Below are 15403 nucleotides of genomic sequence, written 5' to 3' on the forward strand. Positions count from 1 at the left end.
GCCTCAGCGCTGCGCATGCGCCGTCGTCACCGCTCAGCCCCGCCCTCCGGGCGGCGGCGGCCCGGCTGCGCCTGCGCGGCCATGGCGGCGGCCTGTGCGGAGATGGAGCCGGCGGCGGCGCCTCCTTCTTCTCCTCCCGCAGCCGCCGCCGCCGCGCCGGGATCGGCCGGGCTGGTGTGCGCGCAGGGCCGGAACCTGAAGGCGGTGCTATGCCAGCGCTGCGGATCCCGGGTGCTGCTGCCCGGAGCCGCCACCTTCACCTGCCGCGAGGTACCGGGGAGCGGCCGGGGGAGGCGGGCGGGGCGGGGCGGAGGGCGCCCCCTGGCGATGTCGCGGTGACGCTGTGCTCCCCGCAGCTGCTGCTGCCCGCCATGAGGAAGAAGGCGGCGGCGACGGCGGACGGCAGCGACGGGGACGTGGTGCGGGAGCACTGGCTGGTGCGCGACATGTTCTCCTTCGAGAACGTGGGCTTCACCCGCGACGTGGGCAACGTCAAGTTCCTGGTGTGCGCCGACTGCGAGGCCGGGCCCATCGGCTGGCACTGCGTGGACGACAAGGACAGCTTCTACGTGGCGCTGGAGCGCGTGGCCCACGAGTGACAGCAGCGTGGGGCTGGGACGGCTGGCAGCGCAGGGTGCGTCCCTGCTGGGCGGCACAAGGACCGCTGTGATGCCCCGAGGTGGCACCGTGCCCCTCAGCCACCGCCGGACTGCAGGACACACAGCACAGCAGGACACACAGCACACAGGACACACAGCACAGGCAGCTCTCCAGCACGGCCCACGTGGGAGCAGCAGCGCTGGTGGCAGAGCTGCAGACCAGCACAGCAGGGTGGCTCTGCAGGGCAGCTCGGTGTCATGCGTGCTGGGAGCCGTCCCGGGCCTTCACGGCTGCTCTGTCACTCCTCCTCGTGTCGTGGCCGTTCTAAACGTGCTGGGATGTCTCTGGGGTGACTGGTTTGTGGCACAGCCCCGGCAGTGCTGGTGCAGAGCAGGAGGAGGAGAGGACTGCTGTGCTGATCCATGAAGTGTCTGACCTACAGCAGGGGCAGCTGCAGGTGTCAGGCTGTGTCCCAGACCTTAACGTTTAGGTTCTCTAAAATCTCACCCTATTTGACAACTGTAACCTGTAAGAATAGATGGTACCTAAAGTGTCTGTAAGGTATTTTAACTGATGTGGTTTTATTAACGGAGTACTTGGAAATAAAACGAGATACAGATGCCGGGCAGCGCAGGCTGATGGAGTGGCAAATAAAGAAAACACGCAGGATGGTAATGTGTTCAGGAAGGAGGAATGCGGAGATCCCATCCTGAAAAGGACTTGGATGAGCAGAGTGTGATGATTCTGTGTCTCAGAGCTGAAGAATGTCAGAAGAGCGGCGTGCACATTAAACAGGAGGTAAGTTCCTTCTGCTGGCAGGAGCAGTGCTGGGATGTTGCCTCCGGCAGTGGCCTCTCTTCAGAGATGGTCACAAATCTGCACGTTGCAGGAGCCCACAGCAGCTGTGGTTCTCACAGCGTTTTATCTTTTGGTGGTTGCAGTCCAGTCTGTTTTCCAGGTTTGCAAACCCTTGTATGAATAATGCAGCAGCTTTACGGGGTGGCTGCGGGTCACGCCTGCAGAGGACGTGCCTTTCTGCAGTACATGTGTCAGCAGGCTGTGCTGTTAAACACTTTTGGTACCAATTCAGCTAAGGTGCAACTGGCAGTGATGAATCTGTGTGTTCACAGCCGAAGTCACGGTCTGCTGGGGGCAAAGACTAACGGTGTTACTCCTTAGGGCTGTGGGACAGACTTTCCCTCGCTTCTCTTTTCTTAAACCATTTTGCTGGCCTAAGGCAGGCACAGCCTCAGGGAGGTTATCCAGAAATTAAATCCTGTTCTGGTTTGATGACAGCAGAGGAGGGAGAAATGAGTCCTTTCTTTCCCAGTGCTTGAGCACCTGCACCGTTAGTATCAGAAAACTGGCATAATAGAAAAGTAAAGCAGGCAAGATGTTGGTTATTCTGCCACAGACCCCTGCTGTGGGCAGTCCAGGTTTAGTAAAGGGAGGAAGGGGTGGATGGAGGGCGTACCTTTGGCATCCGTACAATACTTCCATCTTTGCAACATCAGAGTGCGGGACAGGCTTGTGGATATCAGCTTCACTAAGTGACATCTTCCAAAGAGTTGTGCACGTGCTGTCCTGATACTGGGAGCTGCTGGTGGTGCTGCTGGGCTGGAGTTGAAACGTGGCAGCTTTGGCAGCTTTATTGGTAACCTGGAAAGAAGCCTGCTGCCATCACGTGTCAAAAGAAGGGGCTCAGCAGGGCTCAGAGAGGGGCGGTGGATGGATGCAAACAGTGCAGTTCTGCTAGGAATGTAGCACTGGTATTGTCTCTCTTGCCTGAGTTGCACTGCTTATTTTCACAGAGCAGCAGAGCTCTGTAATCAGATACTGCTGCATCCACATGGCAGTTTTTACGAGGTGTGAGTGTTCGGGATATCTGAAATGTATTATGAAGATTGCGAGTGTTATTTTATGTGCCTAACATTACATTCCTTGGCAGGAACAAGCAAAGTAGGAGGGAAGGAAATAATAGGAAATAGCTTCAGGGTTCTTAAACAAATAGTGCAGGGAAATGCTTCCCTGCCTCCTGCAAAGCCAGGTTACAACAAAGCCTGGAATCAAAGGAGCACGAAACCACCAAGTATTTTGCCTAAAACCACCGAGTGTTTTGCAGCTGCTGGGGAACATGGAAAGAAACCGCAGCAGATGAGCGGAGTTTGCCATAAAAGTGCAAAGAGAAGAAGATTTTGATAAAAGCCAGTTTTACGCTCCTTTTAACCAACTCCTCTTCTGCATCTCAGTGTAAATAATTTTTCCATGCTGAGCTGCTCGCCAGCCCCACTCTTAAAGCGCAGCTTTCTCACAAATGTGCTGGGAACTGCTGGTGCTGGTGAGGCAGGGAAGTGGGGGAAAAGGTTCCTGGGTGACCAGGGCTGTGTTTCCCTCTCCTGAAGAGGAAAGCAGGAATCCCTTTGGGGAATTTGGTTCTTGCATCTTTCTCCTAATACTTCATTTGGAATGGCAGAGCTCGACCTGCAGAGTGCTGGCAGCACAGCTTTCAGTCCTGCATACCTGGGTGTTAGTGTGCTGTGTGAATGGCAGTGGCTCATGGCAGAGGGTGTCCCGTGGTCACTTTCTGGGGGCTTTGATTTTGCCTTTGGTTAAAGTATGAACTGTTCAGATACAGCTTCTGCCTGGAGAAATGCTCTGCTATCCTTCTCTCCTTGGCACAGCTGTGAGCAGCTCAGGGCGGGCACAAATCCCATGATTGCAGATGGGCCGAAAAGCAGCTCATGTTCTGCCAGAGCAGCTGCAGCTCAGCCGCCAGAAGAGGACAAAGTGATGAGAGCCAGAGTGGAGGTTTTCCAGCAGCCTGCCCTCCTGAGTGAGCGCTGTCTGGCAGGACAGGTCAGAACTGCAGGCAGCCTGCCCTTGAAATGCCTTTCGGAGCCGTTTGTGGTGTCAATAGGAGCTGGCATCCCTGGGGCGAGAAGCCATGCTAGAAGAATCCCCTGCATGGGTGCATATATCCACGATTTATCCAGGATTCTTGCTGGGGAAGCAGCAGACAGCGCTGCATCTCAGCTGGGTTTGTTCCCCATTTCACGTTCCTCATCTTCCAGCAGTCTCTACATTCCCTGGAGGAAGGCAGGCAGCCACTGTGCGTGCAGAACTGCTGTCGGAGCACTGCTAGAGGGAACCTAGCAGTGTCTAGCTGCAATTGTTCAGAAGCAACTGGAGGAGCCCTGAGAGCCAGGGAAAGGACGCAGACGGTGCTGCTGCAGGTATCCATGCGTCTGCCCTGGAGCTGCTGGCTCTGCTGGGCCGTGCTTAGCAGCGTCTTTCTGCGGCACATCCAGCTCACAGCTGGCCGCAGCTCCTCTTGCTCTGGAATCTGGCACACGAGAGCTGCTTTGGTTTGACTCGCGCACACTGTGGAAATCTGCACGGATGCCTTCTGCTCGGGAAGAGGAAAACAGCATCTCGTTCGTCAATATTTAAAGCTCATGTCCTGCCCTGGAAAGCTCAGCTCGGCTGAGGGAGGAGCAGCCGCCTGCGTTATGCCGCAGCACTGCTCACACAGCAGCTCTTTCTGCTGATTTATAAACGTTAAGAAACACGGCAGGGATTTTGAATCGTTTTTACGCTTCTCTTAACACCCAGCCTGAGTTGGGACATTTTAACTCCGGATGCACAGATTTCAGTGGTCTCTACGCGGCCGTTTGCGTTTAAGTCCTCTCAGAGCGCCTGGAGAGCAGCGCGCCCAGCGCCTGAGGTGAGAAAATGGGCGCTGGCCTCCGTTGGCGGGAAGGCGAAGCCCCACCCCGTCCCCGCCCCTCTTTACGAATAGATCAATAGTTAGCGCAATACGCTGAAATTCATACCTGCGGCCCAATGGCCCGGCTCGCTCGGCCGCTGCCCGTCGCCGATTGGTTGAGCGGATCGTCTCGCCTCGCGGACTCCCCAATAGCACCGCGAAGGGGTGACGCCTCCGCACGAGGCTTAACCAATGAGCAACGCGCGGGGACTCTGCCGCCCCGTCCCTCTCGCTATATAAGCCGTCCCGGGAAGGTCGGCCGCGTTTGTGGTGCCGCTCAGACCCGTTGCGCGTCTGTCGCTCCCAGCGCTGCCGGCCCGAGCCATGGTGAGCGGGGGGTGGGGGGAGGGGCGGCAGCCGGCGCTGCTCGGCTCCGCGCGGCGTGGAGGGGCGGGGCGGCTCCGCCCGTGCGCGGCGGGAGGCGCGGGTCTGCCGCGGTGTGCGGGTACGGAGCGGGCGGGCCGGGGAGCGGCGGCCGTGCGGGGCCTCGTCCCAAAATGGTGGCGGCTCCTTCAGAACATGGCGGCGCCGGGCCGGGAGGCTCCAGAGCGGGGCTGGGAGAGCGGCGGGCGGCAGCGCTGTGGGGAGACCGAGCGGGGAGAGCGGCGCGTCGGCGTCCGTCCGTCCGTCCGTGCGTGTGTCCGTCCTGCTGCCGCTCGCCGTGCCCCGCTCCGTGCCTTTGTTCCGCTGCTCGCTTTTCCCGGTGCCGCTCCGTATCCGGGAGCCGCTCCCCGTTCTCCCCGTGTGACCGCCGTTCCGGTTTCACGAAATACCCGCCTAACCGCTGACACTCGCGTTGCAGCCCGGCGGTGGCGGATCCCGTCGCGGTGAAGCCCGCCCTGCCGCCCCGCTCGGCTCTCAGCCGCGCGGCTCCTGCAGCGCAACGCGTCCTTCGCCTCGTTGAGGCACAGCGCCTTGCTGAGCGTGCGGGATGCTTCCTGTAGGAGCCCCAGCGTCCTTCCCGCAGAGCTGCCTCCCGGTTAATCGCAGCCGTGTTCGCACCAAGGCACGGCTCTTGCTCTGCCCCCGGTGCTGGACTTTCTACCTGCACAAAGTAAACATACACGTGTTCAACACCGCACTGTGGTTGTGCTGCCCAGGCCGAGGCTTTCTTTGTAACGAACTGTCCTTGCTTTGTGTCATTGCAAGAAGTGCCGCTTGTTCATTTGATGCTGGAAAGCTGATATTTATTTTGACCTTTCCCACGTCTCACCTTTTGGGGGCACACTGGTCCCTACGTGTCCATCAGTGACCTCCCGGCTGCCTGGGAGCTCTGCTAAGGAGCACATCTCAGCAGTAGATGTCACTGCAGGTGTGAGGCTGAAGTGGGGGAATTAATTCTCTATTTTCCTTCTGGGTGGAGAAAAGAGCCGTGGGCTGTCCTGAAGGGCAATGTGACCTCCTTGCTGTGACCTCCTTGCTCTGACCTGGCTTCTGCTGGACAGCACAGCCTTACTGGGCTGTGTGCTGAAGCTGCTTTTCCTCTTGCTTTCTTTGCAGTGTGTGGGTTGGTTGTCCTCTGCCATAGCAGTGCTTTGCAAGGCCCAGTGCTTCCACTTGGACAGGGATGAAGCTGTGGCCCTGGAGAGCAGTGGGCTGACAGCAGCTTTGTGTGGTTGGCTGCAGCAAGGCTGTGGATTGCTCTTCTGGAAGCTGTATGTCTGAATGTAGAGCTGAGATGGGGCTTGTTCTCAGCTCTCCATCATGTATTCTCAACCACAGCACTGTTCTTTAGCAAATAGATTATGATTTCTGAAGGTGGAGCTCCCAAGGAAATAGAAAATTTGCTCATGCTCTCTTGCATTTGTTCCAGGTCCTGCTGCCCTGGAGTTTTAGGGAACAATTCATATCACCCACTCACAGGGCCTGAGTGTAGTCCAGTGTGACTGACTCAAAGCTGTCCTGTGCTCAGCTCTTCTGGAATGCATTGAGCTCTTCACTCAGAACGAGAAGTTGGTAAAATGAGAAGAACGTGAAATGCCACGGATCAGGAGCTTGGAGCTGGTTCAGTTGTGGTTTGGCTCCTTGTGTTCAGAGCTGTGTGCTGCAGTGTTGAGGAAGCTGGCGTTGTGCTCTGGACATCAAACGCACCTTGGGAACTATAAATTGCTAGGGATGATCTTCCTGCTGACAGAGCTGTTTTGGCACAATTTAAACGAGGCCCAATTTTGTTCAGTCTCATTCTGTACAGCAGTGCAACATGGGGCCTGTTTCAGACTTCAGCAGCAAAAGGAAGGGTTTGCTTAGGGAAGGGCTTCCTGGTGGAGCTCCCTGAAGTGATCAGGACACTTCTTCTGATGTTACGTGCATTAAGCAAAATGGCCACGGATCTGAGGAAAGGTTTCAGTCCCTCTGGTGGCAGTGCTCCTGGGCTTGGAGTGCAGGGGTGTTTTTCTGGAGGCTTAGGCCAGTGACGTGCAACATCAGCTCATCTAAATCACTGTTTGTGATTGTGGGCTGAAGGGCTCAGATGAGTTAAGCTCTCCCTGTTTGGTTGAGGATAGGGTGAATGAGGAGAGATGAGTCTGTAAAGATGACAGTGTCCCAAAGGGTCTTCCTAGGTGGGTGGCTGAAAGGATCTTTTGTCCTGCTGAGTCTGTGCCCAGTGCCCTCAACACCAAGACAATAAGGCCGATGTTCAAACAGCCTTGCAATATGGGAGTTCAAGCTGTGTGTGCCGAATGTTTTGTAAACAAGGAAGCTGCTGTTTCTGCCAGTGATCCAATCTTTTCCTTCCCACAGCGTGAGTGCATCTCAGTCCACGTCGGTCAAGCTGGTGTGCAGATTGGAAATGCGTGCTGGGAGCTGTACTGCCTGGAGCATGGCATCCAGCCCAACGGGACCATGCCAAGCGACAAGACCATCGGCGGAGGCGATGATTCCTTTAATACCTTCTTCAGTGAGACTGGAGCAGGAAAACACGTTCCTCGTGCTGTGTTTGTGGACCTGGAGCCAGCAGTGATTGGTAAATACAGTGATGTACACAAGAGATTGTAGTGCCTGCTGTAAGATTGGATTTAACTTGCACGCTTTGCCCAAGGGATCCATTCCTCCAGGCTCATGAAGTGCTTTGGGGCTTTGAATTCTTACTGCAGAAAGGCTGCCGACTTCCTGGTGATGGGGAGCACTTGGCTCTATGTTCAGTGGGACTCCAAAAGATTAAACATCACCTTCTGCCAACGTGCAGAATTAAATTCTGAATATGCCACCTGCTTTTGCTACAGAAGATAGTTGTAACCTCTTGAAAGCACACGGAGTGGTATGTTCAGTAGACACAGGTGCCCTTTTAGAAAGCTGTAATACATCTCATTAAGCAGATTTCTTGTATATAGCATTATTCCTCTGCTTTTTCAAAGCAGTGTTCTGGCCTCTGTCTTGCTGTGTCTGAGGAAATGAATCTCAGTTGTGCTTCTAAAATCAAATACATTAAATGCATACTTCAGCTTTGTGCCCCCTGATCTCTGACTACCCCCCTTATCCTGAACATCAGTGTTATCCCTTGCTGTGGCAGTGCTGTCACTTCACGCTCAGCCCACACTTGTGCCACTGACCCACTGCGGTGCTGGCTGCTCTGTCACCAGTCTGTGTGCCTCACTAATCCTGCTGGAGTCAGACTTGGGGCTGTCTTTGCCCTCAGTGGCAATTCTGGGTGCTCAGATCTGCACTGCCTATGCTTGTACAGTTGCTGTGTTTGTGTGTTCTGTTTAATATATAAAAAGTTGTGAAGGGAAGGAGTGAAAAGGCAAAACTACTCCTATATACCCCAAGAGTGAGGGCTCCTTGCAGCTTACTTTAATTGTAGCAGTCCAAACCATTCTGTGAGCTGCAGGAGGCAGGCTGTTGGGCAGGTCAAGGCTGAACATTCAAATAAAATCAACCATTTAGGTTGGAGGTTACCTTCAAGGTCATGAAGTCCAACCACCTATTGAGTCCTTCCCAAAACATGTCCTTTAACACTATATCTACTGAGTGCAGCACATTTGGACCCTTTGCCAGGAGCTGTGGCTCATCAGGTGTAGTTTTCTTGAGCCCCACAGCTGCTGCTCCCTCTGCTGCTGGCCAGGTGGTGGCTCTGAGCAACCAGGAAAGGCTGAGAAAGGAGGTGAGGGAGAGCAGCTGGCAGAGCTCTTGCCTTGCTGCTGGAGGAATAGCTGCTGAGCCGTGGGACTGCTCATACATGGTAGTGTTCATTAGTGCTTGCTAATGATGGAAGTGCAGTATGGGAGATGGGCAAAAGGCTGCCTGATGAAATGCTTGGCAATACTGAAAGAATTGGGGCCTTTTGTTAGGAAGGTCACACCACGTGCCTTTGGGGCCAGCATTCTTTCCTTATTCCTGCTCTGATTATTCTTTCTGTGCGTGCGTTGTGCCCCTCTGCGCTGCCTCACAACATCTCTGCACGCAGCACCCCTGTAGATGCCATGTGTGTACACTGGGGATTGCTGGGGCTTCCTAACAGTGCTGCCCTTGGTGAAAGCAAGGGCTGCTGCATGTGTGCACCAGCTCTGTGCGTGGTGTGCAAAATGCTGTCAGAGCTTCCTGCCAGGAAATAGGGCAGGAACCTGTCTAGGAGTTTGATGGAAGCGACTTTAAATCTACCGTGGTGAAACATAAACATGAGGGACGGGGTGTGCAGAGGGCAGCGTGGTTCTCCTGCCTGCTGGCCTCAACACACAGCCCAAGGGTTATTCCTCATAATTCTCCAAGTTGTTCATGCGAGAGCCATTAATGCTAGAGTTTACTTTTGCTCTAATAATATTTGAATAACATTTGTTCCTTTAGAACATTCCCTTCTGCCCTTGGCAGAAAGAGCAAGGAAAGGAAAGAAGGTGACTGAGCGCCCACAGCTGCAGGAGCAATAAGGCAGCAATGTGGGAGACTTGGGAAACGTGGGGAAAAGCAGCACTTCAGACCCACTTTGCAGATTAACATCAGAAGTTGAGTCCCAGACTACAGCACAGCGATTCTGCTTGTGTAGTTTAGCTGCAAGTAGTTCTGGCAAGTCAAAAACTCCTTGTGAAAATGGGGCAGTTTTCTGGGCAGTGGATTTGCTCAGGTGTGCCACGCTTTGGCTCTGCTAGGAACTGAGCACCATCTGCTGATAGGAAGAAAAGCAGTTACTTCTTATCTGTAAATAAGGGCAAGGTACCTTAGTCTGAATAGCCTCAGAAGCTTGAAGAATTCGTACCTAGAAAACCAATGTCTTAAAAAACTCTCTTGTCTCTCCAGATGAAGTTAGGAATGGGACATACAAGCAACTCTTTCATCCCGAGCAACTGATATCTGGTAAAGAAGATGCTGCAAATAACTATGCTCGAGGTCATTACACAGTTGGGAAAGAGATAATTGACTTAGTCCTAGAGCGTATCAGGAAACTGGTAAGACGTCTCACTGAAGGCACTTAAACGAGATTCTTTAACCTGTTTTACAGGGTTTGGAAATGAGGTTGTCAAAATAGATAGGGCTGTAAGTTCTGCTTTGACTTGTTACATGGTTGGGAAGTTGTGGAGTTACTTTGTGTGCGTTTTTATCCTTAGCTTGCTGGAAATGGCCGAGTTACTCCTGTTGGATAGAGCTTTCAGGTGGCCTAAAGTGCTGATGAGATGCCCAACATTTTATGTCTTCGTGTTCAACTTCAGGAAGCCAGGTCTGAGATGACACTGTGACCTGCGCAGCTCCTGCTGGGAAGGGATTAGTGCCTGGCTGGGGCTCTTGCAAGGAAGTTTAAGTTGGTGTCAGCTCACGTGGTTTAGATTTTTGTTCGAATTTCCTTCAGCTGTAACTTCTGACTCAGTTTTATTGTAGCAGCAGTAGAAAACAAATAAATCTCAGAGGTCTGTGATAGCTCAGTTTCCCTGGTGCTTTCTTCATGTGGCTGATCCTGAAGATGACAACGTAGGTTAGAGTTCTCTTTTCTAGAGCAGCTAGCGTGTACTTTACCAACAGAGGCAGGGTGTTCTCACTGCATAAAATTTGAGAGTTTACCTCTGGTGCTTTAATATGGAATGCTGAATGAGTTAGTGAAAGGGACAGCTTCTGCAGATCAAAGCTGGTATCAAGAACTTGGCTGCCACAGGCTCTGATGCTGAGTCTGGACTTTGACCTGAGAAATGTGGTCATAACTTCCCTCTAGAAGCTGTTTTATCTCCCTGTCAGCCCTGGGAATAAAGGTAAGCATCATGCAGCACTCTTTGCTGGGGAATGCAGCCTGGCTTCATCTGAGAATGGTGAAGTAATGCAGTTTGACAGCTCGTCTCTGACATAAGCTGCATGCCCACAGCCCTTGCAGAATTGTAGCAGTAGTTCTGGCACAGGAGACTGCTACATCTTGTGCAGGAGGAGAATGTCAGATCAACGCGAGAGTGAGACAGTTTATCAAGCAAGGCAAAATTCAAAGAACTATAACTGCTAATGGCCTCCCATGGAATGGGAGTAGGAAATGTTTTGAGGCAGTAACTTAGGAAGAAGTGGAAAGGTTGTCTTCCAGTATGTTGGTGACTTAAAACTGCTAAGAATACCAGTTTGGAATGGTTGGTTGGTTGGATTTTTTTTGCTTGTTTTTTGAGATGCTTCCATGATTAATGGTACAAGAATTAAATGTTACTTTCCTGAAGCTTGATCAGTTGGTATGTCAGATTTGAGCGGTTACGTGAGTCTGGAGTAGGCTTGTTTGGGGATTCTTAATGTCTGTACCCTGCTGTGACATGTGTATCTTCTCTTTCAGTCGGACCAGTGCACTGGCTTGCAGGGTTTCCTGATTTTCCACAGCTTTGGGGGAGGCACCGGCTCAGGTTTCACTTCCCTGCTGATGGAGCGCCTGTCTGTTGACTATGGGAAAAAGTCGAAATTGGAATTTGCCATCTACCCCGCACCTCAGGTCTCAACAGCTGTTGTTGAGCCATACAACTCCATCCTGACCACCCACACCACTCTGGAGCATTCTGACTGTGCCTTTATGGTTGACAATGAGGCCATCTATGACATTTGCCGTAGGAACCTGGACATTGAACGCCCGACCTACACCAACCTCAACCGCCTCATTGGTCAGATCGTGTCTTCCATTACTGCTTCCCTCAGATTCGATGGTGCCTTAAACGTGGATCTCACTGAATTCCAAACTAACTTGGTGCCTTACCCTCGCATCCACTTCCCGTTGGTAACGTATTCCCCAATTATTTCAGCAGAGAAAGCCTATCACGAGCAGCTCTCTGTGTCTGAGATCACCAACGCGTGCTTTGAGCCTTCCAATCAGATGGTGAAGTGCGACCCTCGCCATGGCAAGTACATGGCCTGCTGCATGCTGTACCGGGGGGATGTTGTCCCCAAGGATGTCAATGCTGCTATTGCTGCTATCAAAACCAAGCGCACGATCCAGTTTGTGGACTGGTGCCCTACTGGTTTTAAGGCAAGTCTCAGTTGTATCACGAGCCTTTGTTTTGTTTTTAAGACTAATCGTTCACCGTAATGGACTTATTAAATGTATTTTCTCATTAAAAATGTGTAGGTAGGTACCTGATTTGTGTTGAGAAATGAGTCTTGATGTTTTTGTCAGAGCTGCTTTCTCTGGCTTCTTTGACTGTGGTCACTATTGAAACTCATGGTCTTCTGTGCTTCTCCCACAGGTTGGCATCAATTACCAGCCACCAACAGTGGTTCCTGGAGGTGACCTAGCCAAAGTGCAGCGGGCAGTGTGCATGCTGAGCAACACTACAGCCATTGCTGAGGCGTGGGCTCGTCTTGACCACAAGTTTGATCTGATGTATGCCAAGCGTGCCTTTGTTCACTGGTACGTTGGAGAAGGGATGGAGGAAGGGGAATTCTCAGAGGCTCGGGAAGATTTGGCTGCACTTGAAAAAGATTATGAAGAAGTGGGCACAGACTCGATGGATGGAGAAGATGAAGGTGAAGAATACTGAACACAGCCAAAGTGAATTGCAGGTCTTCTCCAGTGCCTTCTTATTAGCAGTGTAAATCATGTCTAATGATTGGAATAAACTTCTTTAAGACCTCCAGTAGTGTCCAAACACTATGTACCTTCATCAGCTGTACAAACAGTCCATAGTCTAAGACGCAACTTTCTGAGAAAGATAGCTGAATAAAGTAATCAGCTGCAGCTAGAAGTTACTGTCCTTAAGGCATTGCTGTTTGAAGAGTGCATGTTTGCTCCCAGAATGTGGGGCAAACTACTCTAACTTGGTGTTTGTGAGTAATTGAGAGAGTAAGCAGGAAGGGGGATGATGTTCTGATGTGTGAAAGCAGGAGGAGCTCTCGGGGCCTGTGGTGGTTGCCCTGCTGCTTTGTCCTCCTGCAGTCCCTGCCTGCTGCTGTCTGCACAGCGCCTTCTGTCTGAAGCAAAATCTGAGTTAGCTGGTTGGGGTTAAACAGCACTTTTCCCTATAAGCGATTATTTTGCAGAAACAGTAAGCTTGTTGGTTTAGCTTTATGTGGAAGGCAGAAGAAAGGATTGCAATTTGTGTATCTGATGTAATGGGAGGATTTGGCTAATGCAGTTATCTTCAAATGTGAACACCTCTGAAACATTCTGCGTGGGCTGGGTGGAGGCTTGGGAGCACAAAGCACAGTGATCCACAAATAACCTATTTCCATTTCTGCCTTAGATGGGTGATTATTAAATCTCTCCCACGGAAGTTGTAAAGGGAGAATAGTCAAATATGTTATGGTGCTTGAATTTTGGTGTTCACACGATGCCAAAGTCTGTAAGAGACTGGATTTGAGATGGAGAATAACTCCCAGTCCTATTTCAACCTTATTTGTTTTCCTTCTGACTTGATGAACATGACTTAGGCTAAGCCCCGGAGCCTGTGTTAGTTGATGAAGGTGAGTTATACTGCTTAGCAGGAGGCTGTGGTAAGAAAAACGCCTCACGTCCTGTGTAAGGAAACCTACAGTACTCAAATAATGCTGCAACGTTTGACATGGACTCACAGAATGAAACAGAGATCAGGAAAAGACATTGACCAACTGCAGAGAATTCAAAGTCCTCGACAACTTATTTTCCTGTTGATTAGCTAATTAAGTAAATGTGCTAGATGTAGCTCAGGAGGCAGATGCACTCATTGCAAGTCAGATCGCCTTCATTTCCTTGCATGTATTCAGACTGGTAATGTGATGGCAATGCCATGAGCAGTGCTTGAGGAGGCTGCTGCATGCCTTACAGGTGTTGAGGCCTTTGGTACAGGATCTCATACTCAGATGGTGAAGGCCCTGTAATTGCTGGTGCCAGCAGCACGGCTGTCCTTAGAGCCTGTGTGTACTGGGGTGCATAGGAGTGGTTTCCTGAACTGACCTTCAGTGTGGTCTTTCGGCAGAGATTTCTCATCTTTCTATCTGGGATTCTTTTGGTTTTGTGAGGCCTGCCTGCAGCTTCCTGCTGGTACATTTTATTGCTTTATCAAACACCAGGATTACCCTTTCTTGGGACGCTGCTCCTCACGTGATGGGGGTTGACTTGCAGTGTCAGTGTTCCCTGTGCGGCGTACAGAGATGGATGAGCTGATGCAGGACACAGCGCTGCAGAGCAGAGCATCCTTGTGGAAGGACTCAGCGTGTTGAGTGCTGAGTTCTCTGAGAACCTGGATCCAGCCGGGGCATCTTGTTCTCCGTGCTCTTCAGGTTTGAGCACGTTTGCTTTCACGTGTTAAAAATAACATGTGCTGTTTTAATAGAGAAATGATAAGCTGCCACTGCTAGGTTTAACAGGGGATGCTTTGTCATCTGTCAACCACTGGGCTCACGCTGCAAACGCTGCGCATCCAGTCTGTGTCATGCACTGGTTTTCTTGGTAGCAGCATTAAGAAACATGCTGTTGCATTAACTGGTGAGCACTTAACCCTCAGTGTGGTCATACTTGTAGCGAGTGAAGATAAGACTGTTTTTCTCAGACTTAAAGCAGAGATAATTACAGCAGGGAGGTGCTGCTGAATGTGTCTCACTTGGTAAGAAGCATCCCCTACTTGTGCTCAGAAGGCAGCAGTGTGCCTGTTGGTGCAGGCACTAGTGGGAACTAAATGTACCTTCACCCGTGGTGACACAGCTTTCTTCCAGTGCTGAGATTGGCAGTTAATGGCCATAACCTGATAGAGCAGCACTGACTCGTGGAGTGGAGGAGGAGGAGGAAGTGAGCCGGCACCGTTGGTGAACTGCCTGCACGTTGGTGAGCCGCCCTGTGCGAGGCTGTTGTGTCTGTAGGTCTGTCCTAAGCTGCTTCTGGTGCCACTGCAGGGAAATGCAGTGCAACAACTTCATTTCCACCCACTGCCTCTGGATGAGGCAATAAGTGAGCACTATCTGGTGGATGGACTCGGTATTAAGGATTCTCTGGTTCAGCTTGTGCCTTTGCTGCTGTGTGATAGCAGGGGGAGTCACAGAACAATACCTCAATGGCAGTTTAGTTGTTTACTGCAGAAGATCTGGAATGACTGGCAGAGCTAGAGGAGCAGCAGTGTCAGTTCACTGCCTTGCTGATGTGCAGTTGTAGGTGGTTGAACTGCCTTGTCCCAGGCCTGCAGTCTTCAGCCTTGCTGAGCCCTCTGCTGCCGTGCTGCTTACTGCCTGAGCAAAGCAAGGGGAGCGAGGAGCAGCCATTCAACGCTGCCATTTTCAGCCAAACCTGCACCAACAGCAGCAGACAGATCTTGCCATCTGAACTGCAGCGCTGCTAACTCTACAGAAGCCTGTACTAGAGCCAGATGAGACTTCTGCCTTTGTACAAGGTCATGTTTTCTCTTACGAAGGGCGTGCTTCACAAAGGCAGAACTTCAGTTGTGCACAGTTACAATGTAGAGATCCTCTAAACAGCAGTTTTCACTTCATTGCTGAAGTTTTGTGTAAACCTTAAAATTCACAAGTTTTCTTTTTTTCCTCAATGTTTTTGATGTTGAGTTCATATTTCTTTTCCAAGTCTTAGAAGTTTCTTAGAAGAAAAAGTCTATTAAAGATAGAGATACCGTGTCTTGTACAGGAGCTGTGTGTGACCAGAACTTGGAAGGTATAGAGGAAGGGTAACTGAGCCTACAG

The 15403-nt window shown here is 51.5% G+C and overlaps 2 protein-coding genes across 3 annotated transcripts; both read left to right on the forward strand.

Annotated features, from left to right (window-relative positions):
• The first annotated feature begins 23 nt into the window (after window positions 1-23).
• Window positions 24-1228, forward strand: RABIF (RAB interacting factor). The gene is made up of 2 exons (XM_085210673.1): window positions 24-270; window positions 357-1228. Exons 1-2 carry the CDS (start codon window positions 82-84, stop codon window positions 597-599), a joined length of 432 nt encoding a protein of 143 aa, XP_085066799.1. The 5' UTR covers window positions 24-81; the 3' UTR covers window positions 600-1228.
• Window positions 1229-1263: 35 nt separating this feature from the next.
• LOC100548827 (tubulin alpha-1C chain) lies at window positions 1264-12378 on the forward strand. 2 transcript variants are annotated; one of them, XM_085210670.1, is made up of 5 exons: window positions 1264-1398; window positions 7109-7331; window positions 9596-9744; window positions 11091-11771; window positions 11989-12378. In XM_085210670.1, exons 1-5 carry the CDS (start codon window positions 1294-1296, stop codon window positions 12280-12282), a joined length of 1452 nt encoding a protein of 483 aa, XP_085066796.1. In that variant the 5' UTR covers window positions 1264-1293; the 3' UTR covers window positions 12283-12378. The 2 variants fall into 2 exon arrangements, with proteins under 2 accessions (XP_085066796.1, XP_085066797.1); XM_085210671.1 differs by lacking the exon at window positions 1264-1398 and adding an exon at window positions 4539-4693.
• Window positions 12379-15403: the final 3025 nt, after the last annotated feature.

The sequence above is a fragment of the Meleagris gallopavo genome, chromosome 28 (assembly GCF_905368555.1).
Source record: "Meleagris gallopavo chromosome 28, MGAL_WU_HG_1.1, whole genome shotgun sequence".
Classification (NCBI taxonomy): domain Eukaryota; kingdom Metazoa; phylum Chordata; class Aves; order Galliformes; family Phasianidae; genus Meleagris; species Meleagris gallopavo.